Raw genomic sequence first — 15,927 nt, forward strand, 5'->3', positions numbered from 1 at the left:
CAACATAAGATCAAAATTGAGAATTTCTCTACATCCAACTTTCGCATTTTACTTGTTTTAGAAGAGGTGCCCCCTGATCTATTTTTATGCATAAATTTTAACAGGTATAAATGTTATTTTTAAATATATATTGATATAATCAATCCATCATTGACAGAAATATTTATAATATGATTTTTAATTAAATTAAATTTAGAATAGTTGGATAAATAGTTATATCAAATATACACTAATGTGATGGTTCTTTAAGAACAACGAACATGCATTGTTATTAATAAATGATTTAGATTTATCACATAAAAAACATTCATGATCATCAATTACAAAAAAACATAAACTCATTAATAACTACAACTTATAAATAGGCGGTTTATAATTATTAGCACATAACAATGCCTTTGCCTAAAGCTATTTTTAAAAAGCTCATTACAAATTCAGATCTTCAGAATCCAGTAGAAAAGATCATTATAAATTAATCGCTATCAAAACAATTATAATCGTATAAGAAACTAATCTTTGAACCTTGCTAATTTATAATGTGGACTTTGTATTCACAGCAACATTATTTTTTATACAAATCAAATAAATGTTAAAATAAAATAAAGAAAGTTAAACGTGTGTGTTTTGATACCACATCTACCAAACAAGTGCGTTTCTAATTTATTTGTTAAATTTCCATTAATTTAAGAATCAAAACAAACTAGTAATAAATAATTTAAATAAATCACACAGAATTATCTAATAATTTATTTATAAACTAATAAAATAGTTATAATAAAAAATACTAAAAAATATTTAGGAACAAATCGAATTTCTATCCCTATTAACTTTTGATTTTCTGAGCCTTCACTAGGATTGTTTCATTAGATCTGACCAAAAAGAATGTACCGTCAAAAGTCAGGGGAACCTTAGTATCCGGACTGAGGCTCAGTCTATAATCCTTTAAAATTCTCACCAGTCCAAGTCTAGATTGCATAACACCGAATCTTAAGCCTGCAAAAAATAATAAAAATTAATCTGCACTTCAAGTACACAGTAACACAGTAAATATTCCGTGGTAGACATAAATTTTACGAGGCCACAAAAACTGTCAAGTAAGGGAGAAGTACCTACGCTGCAGCAACTTTAGAGAAATTCAGTAAATATTTGGAACTGTATAAGCCACAAACTTTATTTACTACAGTAATATATAGTAGTAATATGTCATACGAATATTTTCAGACTCTGACGTGATTTGTGGCAGTCATGTAGAACTGTGCCATGCAGTTATTACAGTTCTAGTTTAATACGAAATATGTATTTCCCGTCACTTATGTTACGTATATCAAATAATTAAATTTACCTATGCAATTTCTGGGTCCTTCCCCGAAAGGTAAATGAACGTATGGATGTCTAAGCGCTTTGTTTTCCGGTGAAAATCGGTCCGGGTCGAATTTCTCTGGTTCAGGATAATATTCTGGATCCATATGGAAGCCACATAATGGAATATAGACTGGCGTACCTCTTTGAATGATAATATTTGTATCTCTTAGTGTATAATCCTTCGTGCAAGTTCTGGTTAAAGTTTGAACCGGAGGATACATCCTCAAAGCCTCTATAATTAATAGATATGTTAATAATTTGTCAATAGAAATAAACTATACCGTCTTACCGTCGATCACTTGTCCCAAATATTTCATCTCATTCAAACTTTCGTACGTGATTTCGTTGTTGTTTTTCTCGAGCACCTCAAGGATTTCCTCTCTAACTCTTTCCTGGATATCAGGATTTTTGCACAGTTCGAAGATGGTAAAAGTCATGGTTGCCGCAGAAGTATCGTAACCAGCAACAAAGAATAAGAACACTTGAGCCACCAAATCGTTCATGGTGAAGTTAGGGTCTTCCTTCTGGATGTTGATCAACAACTGTAGGAAATCAGGCCTAGTAACGTTGTTCTGGTTTCTGTATTTAATGGTGTTTTGTACAGTGCCAAAGAAAAAATTGGACACGTCTTCCCTAACAACTGTCAGTTTCAATTTCATCGCCAGTTCCGGAATAGTCCCTGCAAGCAGCGTCTTTATTTTACTCCACAAAGTACGTTTGATGAAGATCTCTCTGCCCATTGCCCTGAATTCACCCTCTGTGCCTTTAAAACTGTTGCAGTTTATGCCGAAAGCACATGCTCCAATTACATCCGTGGTAAATGAGGCTACCACCTAAAAAATATAAGTTTTATTTTTTCTTAACTAAAATTCTGTGTAAAGGAGTTTATTGGCACAACAGGATCATGTTAAGAAAATTTTGCACATCTCATTCAAGGCAAATTTTAAGCTTAGAATATGGTCGATGAAAAAATTGAGTCATATTAAATTTATAAGACAATATGAAAGAAAATAATTAAAATTATAATTGGATATACATTTAATTGATAGGAACATTTATACTTTATTACAATGATAATTATATCAAGGTCATCGAAACAATTTATATTCATTATAAAATCGGTTGTAATATTATAATGTATCTTATCAATGCCCTCGTTTAACTTACGTCCAATATATCAATGTTTTCGTTAACGGCCGCTTTTTGACTCAGATATTCATCCATATATTTGCTGCATTCTACAACAGTATGGAACATCATCTTCATTTTTCCTGTCGTAAATGTGGGCGTCAATCTCGATCTTATTCCTTTCCATGTTTTTTCTCCCACATTAAACAAATGATTTGACAATGGATCTTCGTCGATGTGGTAACCTCCTCTGGCAATAAAATTGTGAAAATCTTTGGTCATAATGTCTCTGACATAATCTGGATCCGTTAAAACCAAAACAGGTCGGCACAAGGTGAAAATTCCGCCAAATTTATGACCTTTGCTCTTCAATTCTTTGTAGAAACTGGCACTGTCCGAACCAACGACATAGGATTTTACAATGAAAGTCTTCAAATTTCCCAACGGAAATTTTGGTTGGATATACGGCACTCCCTTCCTTGCCCAGTAGGTATAGGCATATTGGAAATAAATTATTATTAAGGCCGTCACAGTTATTATAAGAGCCACCAAATCTCCCAATAAAGTTGGAAATAAAATGCCCATCTTGTTTCAATACTGAAGTACAGTATCTGAAATAAAAACAATGTTTATGAGTTTGTGTATGTACATAAAATCATTATTTTTTTTTTTTGTATAATTTACGTTGATTTTATTTATAAAATCGAATACTAGATCAAGGATTAAATACTTATATTCTACCTTAAAGTGTTTTATAAATACATAATAATATACACAATAATAGACACGATAGCACAAACAAACAATTACAATAAAAAATGTTTAGTTACTCTAATTTATTATTAGAAACCATTAAAGTACTTTTGTTTTTAAGTAGTTAAATTGATGTTTATTAAACATTAATTCTCAAGGACATACTTAAAATGATATAATGTACATGTATATATTGTATAATATATAATATGTATAATATTATTCTTCATGTTTATAATAGAATTTATGTTCATAATTTTTTTAAAACAAAAATATTTATTAACGTCACGCCAACTTACTTAAAAAAATTATAGATAAAATCATTGTGTTTATTACCTGACTTTAGATTGAAACAGAATGCACAGTTCACAAGCAACAACTGTACATGTCACTTTTTCAACTCACAAATAAGATTGATATGAGCCAGTACGCATATATTGAACAATCTATATATATGACTCGGGTTTATTATCTAATAGCATGTAAATAATAATACATATATTAAGACTGCGATCCATGAATGACGCCACAAAAGTACTTCTGGTGCTCGGGGGGTAAATCTTCGAGGAAATAAGTTACCCTAATTAAACTTTTTTTAGTTTGTCGATATTACAGGTTGCCAATTTTGCTGCGAAAGAAAAGTTTACGCTTGGGATTGCTCTGCAATATTACTTACGACTTTTTAGTTTTATAGGGTGGTGCAGAAGAGAGAGGGTAAGAGACAAGGCCCAGTTGCAGGGGCAAATTGAACGATTTGTTGTTCGAGACTTAAAATCCGTCATGTGGATTTTGGAACGTCTAGAATAAAATGGATATCCTAATACGTCGACTAAATGAAAGATATACGGATCTTGGGACAAATGGCATCATTAATATAAAAACCGCCGGTCCGTTTTACTTCAATTATTCTTTGTTTATTTCGCAGTATAAATTTCTATTATACGTTTACCTTGATAAACAATTATTTGTTGTAGATAACACACGCACTGTGTGTTATATATATATACAGTGTGGTTTATAAATATAAATATATACAGTGGCTGTCAAAAATATGAAATAAATTTTAATTTATTTTCATTACATTAGATTTATTTCTGATCGAGTAGAAACAGTAATAGCAAAAAGAAATAATTTTCTATCAAAAAACATATAAATAAAAAAGTGGTCGTCGACATATGTATGCATAATATGATATACACGAAATAAACTTGGAAATGTTTATTATTTATTTAATATTTGGTAGCATAATCAATTTATTTAATAAACGACACACTTCCACAGGAATGTTTACCCATATTTCTAGTCCGAACTCTGTGAGGATTATGGGAGAAAATTCACCATCTGATCACAAAATCAATTTTTTACAAGCCTGGATGTGTAACGTTATCTTGTTGAAATTTCCAAACTACAGGAAAATTATTTTTCACAAAGGCCTGCATAAGATATCCTTATCGATATTTTGTCTACAATATGCCAAAAAACATCCCCATACCATAATATTTGTACCACCGTGTTTAGCTGTCGGTTTTTGATACTTAAAATGGTGTCTCGTTCCAACTGGCCTCCTTACATATTGCTTAGCATCTGATCCAAAGAACTTATACTTGGTTCCATCACTCCACCGTCCTAAATTCTTCATGCGTGGGGTCCAGTTCATGATTTCTGACAAACTCTGTGTAGGATATAAAATGTTTTTTAACAACAATGATTAGAAACACCTGCACCGAAATCTTGGGATATTACCAGTCAATCAATTTCTTAAAACACCTCCTTTATTTTTAAAATGATTTTTATTGAACAATATTTTCTACTAAATCGTGACAAAAAAATTAAATGCCACTGGTAAAATCTTATATTTAAAAATTTCAATAAAACAACACAGCAAAAATATATAAATTTTTTTACATATTTAATGTGGGTGTAGTAAGCAAATTATTATTTTTTTTTTTTTTTCATTTCATCAAATTATCATTTTATTTAAAACGGCGTTCAGAATTAACGGCATGTCATATTGGACTCAATAATATTTCATCAGAAAGATGAGAAAATTATACCTCCAACGGTATCTAATCCATTTCAATAAGAAAAAAATAGATAAGGTACAGCTGTAGAAATATCTTATAACTTTTGTCTAAATTCAGTTACTTTCATCATTTGAGTAATTTTTTCAATAACATATAATTCAAATATTCAAATAAGTTTTCATTTTTAATCGTTAGTTTATTCAATTCCAAGGACTTGAAACAATGGTAAATCAAGTAAATTTAAATATTCGTTTTTTCCCATTATAACATTTATTTTTCTTATCGATTGTAATATAGGAATACTATGATTTTAGCTTGTAATTAATCAAAAATGTAATCGAATATTGAAATTATTTGATATTGAAAAAAAATTAAATGGCAAAAGTGGCTAAAAATAGACAAAAATCACATAAAATTTAAATTTTAAGTTATTTTTATTCCGATCGAGACGAATCGAGAGGTACCGTTGAATGAATAATTTACTCACCATTCAAATATAATATTCATATATCAAAATGATAAACCAAAAAGTACCACCAATACAACAAAATTAAAATAATAATAAATTTTATTGTTTATATTTTAAGATTTTTTCCTTAATATTTATTATTTTAATGAAGAGAAAATATAAATTAATATAAAATATATAATATAAGAAATAAATTAATATAATAAATAAATTAATATTTCTTAAGCCTTTTCAAAATGTAACTCAGTGTTTACTTCAACAAAAGCTTACAGTTAAGTCAAGCAATTTAACCAGATTTAAAACGTCTGGAAGAAAATTAAAGTACAAGGTTGAAATACTATTTATTTAAACAATAAAATGCTTGTTTTTCACAGATATAGATAATAATCTAAATAATATAATTAATTGTGCAACCGTGTTTGTATAATATTTGGATTTATTGCGTCCGGACTTTGTGAGGGCTTTGGGAGAACATATTCGCCATCTGATCCAAAAACCATTTTTTTTGCAATCCTAGATGTGTTTTTTGAATCGTCGTTGCCTTGTGAAAACTTCCAAACTACAGCACAGTAATAACCGATAATATCAATCAATCAATTTCTTAAACCATTTCTTTTATTTTTAAAATGATTTTTATTGAAGAATATCTTATATTTACAAATTTCAATAAAACAACACAACAAAAATATATAAACTTTTTTACATATATGATATGGGTTAACTGAACAAATTATTTTTTTTTTTTTCATTCACTCACGCAGATAATGGCAAATTATCATTTTATTTAAAACAGCATTCAGAATTAACGGCAAGTCACATTGGAATCAATAACATTTCATCAGAGAGATGAGAAAATTATGCACAAAAAAATAAATAAGGTACAGCTCTAGAAATTTTTTATTATTACTATTTTTAGTTACTTTCATCATTTGAGTCATTTTTGAACAATAGATAATTTAAGTATCCCTAATTTTTCATTTTCGTTAGTTAAAATTCAAATTATCGTCAATTTTCACATTTAATCATTAGTTTATACAATTACAACGATTTGAAACAATGGTAAACAAAGTAAATTTAAATATTCGATTTTTATATTATTTTAACTTGTATTGTAATTATTTGTAAGTAATCGAAAATGTAATTGAATATTTAAATTATTTTATATTGAAAAACAATTAAATGGCATAGTGACTAAAAATAGACCCAAATAACGTAAAATTTGAATTTTATATCGCTTTAACTAAGTTATTTTTATTCCGATGGAGACGAATTAGGTACCGTTGAATGAATAATTTACTCACCATTCAAATATATTATTCATGTATCAAAATGATAAACTCAAAAGCACAAATTTGACTCAGGTGAATGAAAAAATAATAATAATAAATATAATTTTCGTGTTCAGAGCACATGAATTAGTGTGAATGTGTAAATTTGTGAACAAGTGTATTTGTTAATATTTATTGTTTCAATGTTAAGAGATATTAATTTATTTCTTAAGCCTTTTCATAACGTAACTCAGTGTTTACTTCTATATAAGCTTACAGTTAAGTCAAGCAATTTAACCAAATTTAAAACGTCTGGAAGAAAATTAATGTACAAGGTTCAAATACTATTAAATATTTAAACAATAAAATGCTTATTTAACACAGATATAAGTAATAATTTAAATAATCATATAATTATTTGTGCAACCGTGTTTGGATAATATTTTGATTAGTAAATAATATAATGTTTATTTTGTACTCAATTTCCACGTTTAAATAACTTAAAAAACAATTAGTATTAAACTACTAATAAAAGTATAATTCAAACAAAATACACAACTCATAATTGCCCTTCATTAACTAATTAATTACCGTTTTTATGAAATTCCTAACATTAACAGTCGCATGCACGCATATTTTGTTCTGTATATCATTTTTTTTATCGGGCTTACATCACACAAATTTATCGTTGTTTATTTCGACGATTTCATATTTATCTTTAGGAAATTGAATTTCCCGCAGGGCGGCTTACGCTTTTATAGGATATATAACTGCAAGAATATAAACGTGCAACTCAGGCTACACATAAAAACGCAATGAAACTTCAGTTCTCTATACCGTACTTTTGTTATTATTGTGCTTTCCATGTATATTATTACCGTGTTTCATTCTCGGATGTCTAATGTTTGTGAAGGGACGATTTACGTTCCGGGAAAGGTTTCCACTATAAATATTTTCGTACGTTTCGAAACGTCTTATCACGTTCCCCTTTCCCGAGGATAAAGCGTTATCCTGTATAACTTCAGCCAAACACCAGATGTAAATTGTAAAAATATAAATGGAAAGTTGAGTGGCGTCCCTTGAATGAATGAATGAAGAATATATGATAACGTAATAACATATTAATGAACCCATCCATCCATCATAATTTAGCTTCAGCAGCGTTTTATTTGTTTAATTATTACCAAAAAACATCGATCCATCTTTATATAATTCACGTTACGTTTAAAATAATAAATAGGCGGCAAAAAAACTTTGCTTCGCGGAGATTGCGGCACGAACGTGAACCCGAATTTGATAAATGTAACATTGACAAATGCCGCAGGATCTGCGGAATCACCATCATCGGGAATATATTCAGGACACCACCTGGCCTTGCCGCGTCGCAAAATCCTCTCAGGGACCATTAGGCGGACGCCTCGCCAGGCATTTTCATTGCCCGATACGTCGTCGTAGTTGGACCCGCGATGGATTCATACGCGACGTAAATTTTATTTCGGTCTGTGCGACTTTTGAACGTCAATTCGATTAAACGGCGGCAAAAGCCTCTAAAATGTTTAAATGGTCGGAGTGTTTTATGGAGCACGGTTCAATTTTAAGCGCGTTAATGCGGTCGTGTTTCAGTTTTATTGAGACGCCCCCAATAAAATGTAGTTCGTCACCTTTTTTCTCGTCAAAATTTATGTGTGCCCAATTTTTATATGGAGTGTCATCACAAAAACATGTCAACGAAAGTTTTTTGTTTTATTGTTTTTGCACATTAGTTGTCGGTGCTATTGGAAGTTCAGAAACACTCGTTGTGTTGGAGATAAACAAAAGGATCTTTTGTAAAAGATGTCCGCGACAAAGCGGTCAGGGGTCAATTGAAATCGGGCGAAAGCGGACAAGGAGGAGAAGGGGCACAATCTATTTTAGTCGCCCACTTTTTGATAATTAAATATAGAGATAAATACTAAGAGGTTCAATTGAATCGGCGGATGTTATGTTGGACGGATGGATTTTTACCACTATCTGCCACAAATGTATCAAAGTTTACATTATTACTAATTTAATTTTTTGTTAAACTTCTACCATTACAAAAAGAATTTTTAACTTCTTAAATTATTATTTTTTAAAGTTTAATATTTCACATATTATAAATTTTAATTAAATAATTTAATATAATTAGCATTAATTTTTTGAATTTAATATTATAATTATTATACATTCAAATTAAATAATTTATTTTTTTTTTAATTTAAATGTTTACTTTTAATTATTTAAGCTTAATCAATATTATAAATGTAAATTAAATTATTTTTAATTTTTCAAGGTTTATATTAATTATATTAATAATAATTATATATTACAAATGTAAATTAAATATAAAATTAAATTATTTTTAATTTTTCAAGGTTAATATTAATTATATTAATAATAATTAAATATTACAAATGTAAATTAAATATTAAATTAAATTATTTTTAATTTTTCAAGATTAATATTAAATAAATTAATAATAATTAAATAATTATTTAATTATTTTTTTTAGTATAAATTAACCTCAATAAATTTCAAATATTATGATTTTAATTTTTTAAATTTATATTGTTATTTTTAATTTTTAACGTTTTAATTAAATATTATAAATTTAAATTACAAATTGAATTTTTAAATTTAAATTATTAAGACAGTTACTTTACTGTCAACTGTTTCGTCTCTCATCAAAGTTATTAAAATTCGGGATAGTTATTTTTAGTCACTAACTAAATTAAAATATATGGATAGAAAAATAAATAAAATCCAAATATGTAAAGTAAAAAAGCAAATATAAACAAGTCGATTAATATTTCTGGATGCGTTGCCTAATTTTGTTCTTTAAAGAGGAGGAGACGTGTGAATTCTGGACTAGGTTGAACTGATATCCTTTATGTGCAGCCCCTAATTAACAAAAAAATATATATGTTTTTAACTAACTGTTCTCAATTTAAATTCCTAAATTTAGAGTAATTGTAAAACATTTACAATCCAGTTTACTCCCCTGATTGAAGCCGGAATAAAATTGATGTAATAAAGCTTGAACAAAAGGAATATAAAAAGTAATTTAGATTTATCTATCTGTTCTTAATTAAATGTATTCTTCGTTCCATAACAACCTTTTTATGTTGTATTATGTAAATCTGCCTTCAATTTAAAACTTCCCTTTTCTTGAAGGGCGTCTGCTAATTAAACAGTTCCGTAATTTTTATTATTTAACTTTCTCATCATTCCTTTACTGAAGGCATCTAAACGTACTCACTTCTAAAAACCACAAAAAAGTTGAATAATCAAAAAACTTCTTCAAAACTTATTCCATTCACGCATCAACCAGACACATATCCTACAAGAAAACATATTCATTCCGTAGGCGACACTGACGAAATATCCCATCACGTTCCATTGGAAAACGGGAACGCGGATGGCACCCCGGGTTCCGTGACATCGCGCTCTTGTGACGTCGCCTCAATTTCGGCACACACGTGTCGTCAAACACGAAGCCGCAAAGTCCCGCGTTAATTCAACGCAAAGTTAATTTCGTTTGTGTAATTGTATTTCGTCAAGTGTTTCGCATGTTATTAAATTACGGCGTTTAGTTAACGTACGACGGACGCGTCCCATTCTGAAAAGGGAACAGCGGTAATTTCGTTGCGGATTGCGGCCGAACAAAGGTGCGGGATTGTGTGACAAAGGCGATCCGCAAACGACGAAATTAGTTTGTCTTCTTTCGGGGGGTTAAGATAACTATTATTAATGATGCGTGAGCACTCAAGGGGGATAAAATTGTTCAGCAGATAAACAATGGAGTGATTTTTTTGATGCTGGAAAGCAAAGAAATAATTTAGGACACGTTTAATGCTATCAGCTGTATTTTTTGAGATTCAGGTTAATTGCATTTCAAACTGATAAAAGGGATAAGAAAAGGAATAAAGATATCTTTTGAGGTCAAAACAGAAATTTACAATCCCTGATGCGACCGACCTTCATATACCAGTTTAATCTCCCACTAGGCCCACATTACCATATGTCTACCTCTGCTTTACCCAACTCAAATTGTTATTGACTTTTCTTGAGTAAAGTTGTGCTATTATTTTGTGTGGATTTTCGCCGTTGTTTAGTATTAAAACTCTAAACTAAAACGGATATAGTCGTGTAAATCACCCAAACTTTTTTTACGTATATGTCAAATACACTTTGAAAGAATGTAGAAAACCTACATCTGTGAAAATGTTTAGCATACTTTGATGTTTCTTTGAGAGACCAAGATAAGTCTTGGGCTCCACATTTCGTATGTAAAACATTGTGTTGAACATTTGCGACAGTGGAGGAAAAGAATCAGTATCTAAAGTTTGGTATACAAATGATTTACAGAGACCGCTAAACCACCACAAAAACTGTTATTTTTCTCTCGTAAATATCAAAGGAATAAGAAACACAAATAAACATCTCCTAATTCAGACTCAGCAGTGAGACCTGTACCTACGGCATCTGAAGAAATATTGATTCCATTCTTCAGCAGTCTTCCTGTGTCGATACTTACACAATAATACACACACATAAACAGTGATTTTTATTTTGTATTTTCTAAATTAGAAGTCAGAGCCAATATAAAAATTATACTAATTGTAAAAAAATTTATATATAAGTGGATACTATTGAAAAAGAAAAGATTAAAATTTGAATTCAATCGGAAAAAGTATTGTCGGTTTTTTGTTATTTTTTTTTTTTCATATATTTAAGGTACCTCAATCAAGCGTGTACTTAGTATTGACCTAGAGATTTATCGCCCATTTTTGGACATATTTTTACCAGCAAACCATAGGCGCCAACATAATGACTGTTGGATGGAACATCAACAGTGAGATGAGGAATGATATCAAAATGTGTTTAGTGATGAATCATGCTTTTGCTTGGTAATGATCATGCGTTAATAAGACAACTACGTGGAGAAAAACGTGATTCTCGTTTTGCCATGGAGAGTCATGTTCACACCACTATGGGTCTAATGCTATGGGGTGATATTGCTTATGGTAGCAGGTCATCTTTAGATTTCATTAGTAGCAATATGTCGTTCGAACGATACGTGGATGACGTTTTGAAGCCTTCTTTTCTTCCCTACATAAGGAGATACCTCGGACTAATTTTTCAGCAGGAATACATTAAACTTCCTCCCATCTGAATTTACTGCCTTGGCTACCCGCTTAAGAAATTTACAGCGCCCTCTTGCTCTTAATGAAGAAACGTCAGATTCAGTTCGTGGGGGATGAGATACCACAAGAAAATGTCGATAATCTCATTAGATCGATGCCACGACGTGTCAATGAGTGTCTTAATCAAAGAAGGTGTCCTATCCATTATTAGCTTCTGGCAATTGATGCTTTTAAGATTTTTGTTTAATTTTTTATATTAGTATTAGGTTTATATTTAAAATAAATGGATAAATCAATTATATATAGGTGTTGCAATTTTTTTTGCACGCAGTATAATAAATAATGTGAAAAGTATGTGATAAAGAATAAGACTGACGAAAGATAATGGCTATTTCGGACTACGTACCCAACAACTATCCACCTAGTTACAAAATCGTCGGCACCAAAAGGATATGAGACACATGTCGATTGTTTGAAAATGAGTAAACACACAAATGATAAAAATACAAGATTATTTGGTGCCAAATCTAAATGCATCGTGTTAATTTTTTTTTTTTCTAAATAAGTAATTTAAACTTATCATTACGAGTTGATCTGACATTTAACCTATATCTGCACGTTTTCTAATATCGCCTGTGTAACCTCGTTACTGCGCTTAAAAGGATGCCTCACACTAAGCTCCTTACAGGATAATCCTCGCTAAGTTTCCTTCACAAACAACAAACGATAAGTTTTTGTAACATTCAATAAAAGAATGAGCCGACAGCCTACACATTACTAAACCGTAATACATTTTCAAAGTATAATCCGAAAGTATGTATTCATATATTTCGTGGTGAAAAAAAAAGAACGTCGAGGATCAACACACTTTAACCTAACGAACAATACATTATCGATTCTCTTTTTGCCCGTCTGATATGAATCAGACCTGCAAAAACAAATAGTAAATAGGTCAGCGTTGTGTATCAGACTGGCAAAAAATTGACAAAATTATACCGTTAGAATGTTTGAGAAACAGATGACGGACCACAATTTGTTAAAAAAAAGAGAAACAGTCTACATTATGGTATTTTAATATTGCTCGGATGAATAATTATTGCTGTCAGGTCTGGGAGATTCTTAAATTTATCAGTAGACCTATCTTATCAGTAATTCAATTCCGGGGCTGAATTATGGAAATATTAATGTAGCTAGGAAATCTGAGCCGAAAAACGCGACTGAGGATTTTCCAATAAGCTTTGCCGTCTGGCAACTTAAATTCATATTTTATCTCCTCTCGTGCAAATTACTCGACCGAACGCCCAGGCTACATCTTTCATATCCGTCGTTCCACAGAATTATAGTGAATGAATCACGGAATTCTATTTATTTTTGTATTTCTGGATAATAAAACGTACCTGGTGTAATGGATTTCAGTTTGCGTTGCGTCTTTAAAAAACCATTAGTTTGAATTATTAAACCGAAACAGCATCATTTGTATATGAAATTGAAATGACTAGGTATTTATTATTGATAAATATACAACAGGGGAAGTGCCTAGTCATAAAAAGATACCGCAATACTAATAGATACAATTATTAAACAAATCATCACAATTAGATTTTCATTTACCCATACATCACAATGGCAAATCAAGTATAATATGTGCTTGTCCAATTATTAAGTAAAAAAAAAACACGGACAATGATCAAGTTATTTAAACGAAGCATTTTAAAACGCAGATTATTACACACGTATTGTTCATGTAAATTCTTAACATTTACTTCTTTAGGAGTAAGAATTTATTTCCGAATAGGAAGACATAAATACTTCGTATCAGCCATGAGATCTAAATAAGTTTGTTTAGGGTATGGTTTATGACCAGAACGTGAGAAGTATATAACGAGTTTACCAAATCACTTTCCTAATTGAGTCGTTTATCAAATTTCATGTTAAATATTTAGATAATAATATACTTTTCTATGAAACTCCATATTATTAGAATTTTTATTTTATAATTTATGTAAATTAATAGATTAATTCTTTTTATAAAATATACAGTTTCTATAACTTCAACAGGAGATTCTTATTGTTGGAATGGTATGTTTAAAATTGGATGGTAATCTAAATACAGGATATTTATTGTATTACACATTTTTCAATAGTAGGTTAAACAAACCTTACTACCATATGATTATTATATAAATAAACTTTTTTTTAATAAACATTTTAAAAAGTAGTTACAATACAAAATATCCAGTATTTTTCTGAACAATGTTTTTGCTTTTTTCTCTGTATATACGTAGCAAAGTATTTGACGAAGCAACTACCAATCCCAAACATTGAAAAAAGTTTAATTCTATTCTGTAACATTCAGTTAATTTTAATCAATTTGGTGAAAGAAATATCAAATTAAATTTTTATTTTTTTTTTTCTGAATTGAGTTGGATTTTAGCAACTTTAATTTTGATATGGATTCTTAATGATTAATTTTGTGATATTTAATTTAACATTAACTCTTTCTTGAATTGATGTCCTGAGTTCATTTAAATTTTGTAAAATTTTATGTCAAATTATAAGCATGTTTTCTATAGGGTTGATGTCTGGAGATTGGGACGGTGATATCAAAATATCGATGCTTTGGATTTTGAACCAATTTGTGACAATGATTAAATAATTATAATAAGCATAATAATTATAATAAGCAACGAAGTAGCAAAAGTAAATAATCGATTTAAATTCTCTCAGTGAATTTAATGAAAGACCATAAAGTAAAAGGTTGCTATAATTTTGTTGAAAAATAAAAAATACGTGATTTTTTAAAAATAAAATAATACAATAAACATAGGTACTGGCATCCAATTCACGTAGCCACTACTGTACATGGTACTACCATTCGGCAATATTCAATATGTCATTATTCATACAAAATTTCAAAGTAAAAATAATAAGTCATATTTTTCTCAAAAAACTACTTTTAACTAAATTAATACACAGACAGTTATGACCATAATTAATAAATAAACATATCTAATGGCGGTTGGTCATCACATAGAAACCGCCCATACATATGCAAATTCAGTATTAAAATTAACAACAAAATCTATGAATTTCTAATATGGTTAATTAGCAAAACACCATATTTACAGTGTGTTATTATTTAAATAATAAGCAAACATTTTTAATGTATATCTATCTAGTACTTGTATGAAACCCAAGTACAAGTAACAAGTGCATTTAATAATTAATTATTTATTTTAACAACAATATCATTAAAACTACTTACGAATAACTCAAAATTTATAAATCAGAACTACTCACTTAACTTTCACATACGTATCACTGTGATCTTTAATATGTACTTAAATAAAAATTTTATGTTAGCTATTATGCGAGTATATCAAAACCATGTGACTAGTCATTAAACCTGAGATTACAGTTTATTTGATTGTCGTTTTTCATACATTTAAGTGTATCTAATTATGGCGACATAAATGTTTGTTACACACAACGTTTGATGTAAATCTTCTTTCTATCGAACGATCACCTAGTACAATCGTAAACCGGTTTTATTTATCCGTTAGTTACTACATTTATAACGCTCCAGTTTAAGAACCATCCAAGTTTACTTTTTAGTGGCTGTAATTCCGTTATTATCATTTAGGAAAATTAATTTTAGTTCCGAGTGGTTGTTAAACAAGCTGCCTATGCACATCCCTTATTTAGTCTCGGTATACAAACTAACTAATTTCGAAATTAACGTACCGGGTCACAGTAAT

The 15,927-nt window shown here is 29.6% G+C and overlaps 2 protein-coding genes across 7 annotated transcripts in view; one reads left to right on the forward strand and one right to left on the reverse strand.

Moving 5' to 3' along the window:
• The window catches only part of LOC109595351 (calbindin-32), a 94,856-nt gene that overhangs the window by 51,274 nt on the left and 27,655 nt on the right, over positions 1 to 15,927 (forward strand). The gene's annotated exons all lie outside the window — the stretch shown is intronic.
• LOC109595092 (probable cytochrome P450 6a13) lies at positions 734 to 15,524 on the reverse strand. Of its 3 annotated transcripts, none has more exons than XM_049970369.1 (5): positions 15,435 to 15,524; positions 2,530 to 3,101; positions 1,652 to 2,195; positions 1,343 to 1,594; positions 734 to 993 (listed from the first exon to the last, which is right to left on the reverse strand). In XM_049970369.1, the coding sequence occupies exons 2-5, from the start codon at positions 3,073 to 3,075 to the stop codon at positions 824 to 826; spliced, it is 1,512 nt and encodes a 503-aa protein (XP_049826326.1). In that variant the 5' UTR covers positions 3,076 to 3,101; positions 15,435 to 15,524; the 3' UTR covers positions 734 to 823. The 3 variants fall into 3 exon arrangements, with proteins under 3 accessions (XP_049826326.1, XP_049826325.1, XP_049826324.1); XM_049970368.1 differs by lacking the exon at positions 15,435 to 15,524 and adding an exon at positions 3,580 to 3,666; XM_049970367.1 differs by lacking the exon at positions 15,435 to 15,524 and adding an exon at positions 3,232 to 3,299.

This window comes from Aethina tumida, chromosome 1, assembly GCF_024364675.1.
Source record: "Aethina tumida isolate Nest 87 chromosome 1, icAetTumi1.1, whole genome shotgun sequence".
NCBI classification, from domain to species: Eukaryota; Metazoa; Arthropoda; class Insecta; order Coleoptera; family Nitidulidae; genus Aethina; species Aethina tumida.

What these genes read in the sequence shown, in the direction of transcription:
- LOC109595092 (XM_049970369.1), bottom strand. Translation starts at nt 3,075, where the DNA reads ATGGGCATTTTATTTCCAACTTTATTGGGAGATTTGGTGGCTCTTATA. An exon ending in AAAACATTGATATATTGGAC is followed by an intron (nt 2,196 to 2,529) that starts GTAAGTTAAACG and finishes TATATTTTTTAG; the next exon opens with GTGGTAGCCTCATTTACCAC. An exon ending in AGGACCCAGAAATTGCATAG is followed by an intron (nt 994 to 1,342) that starts GTAAATTTAATT and finishes TATTTTTTGCAG; the next exon opens with GCTTAAGATTCGGTGTTATG.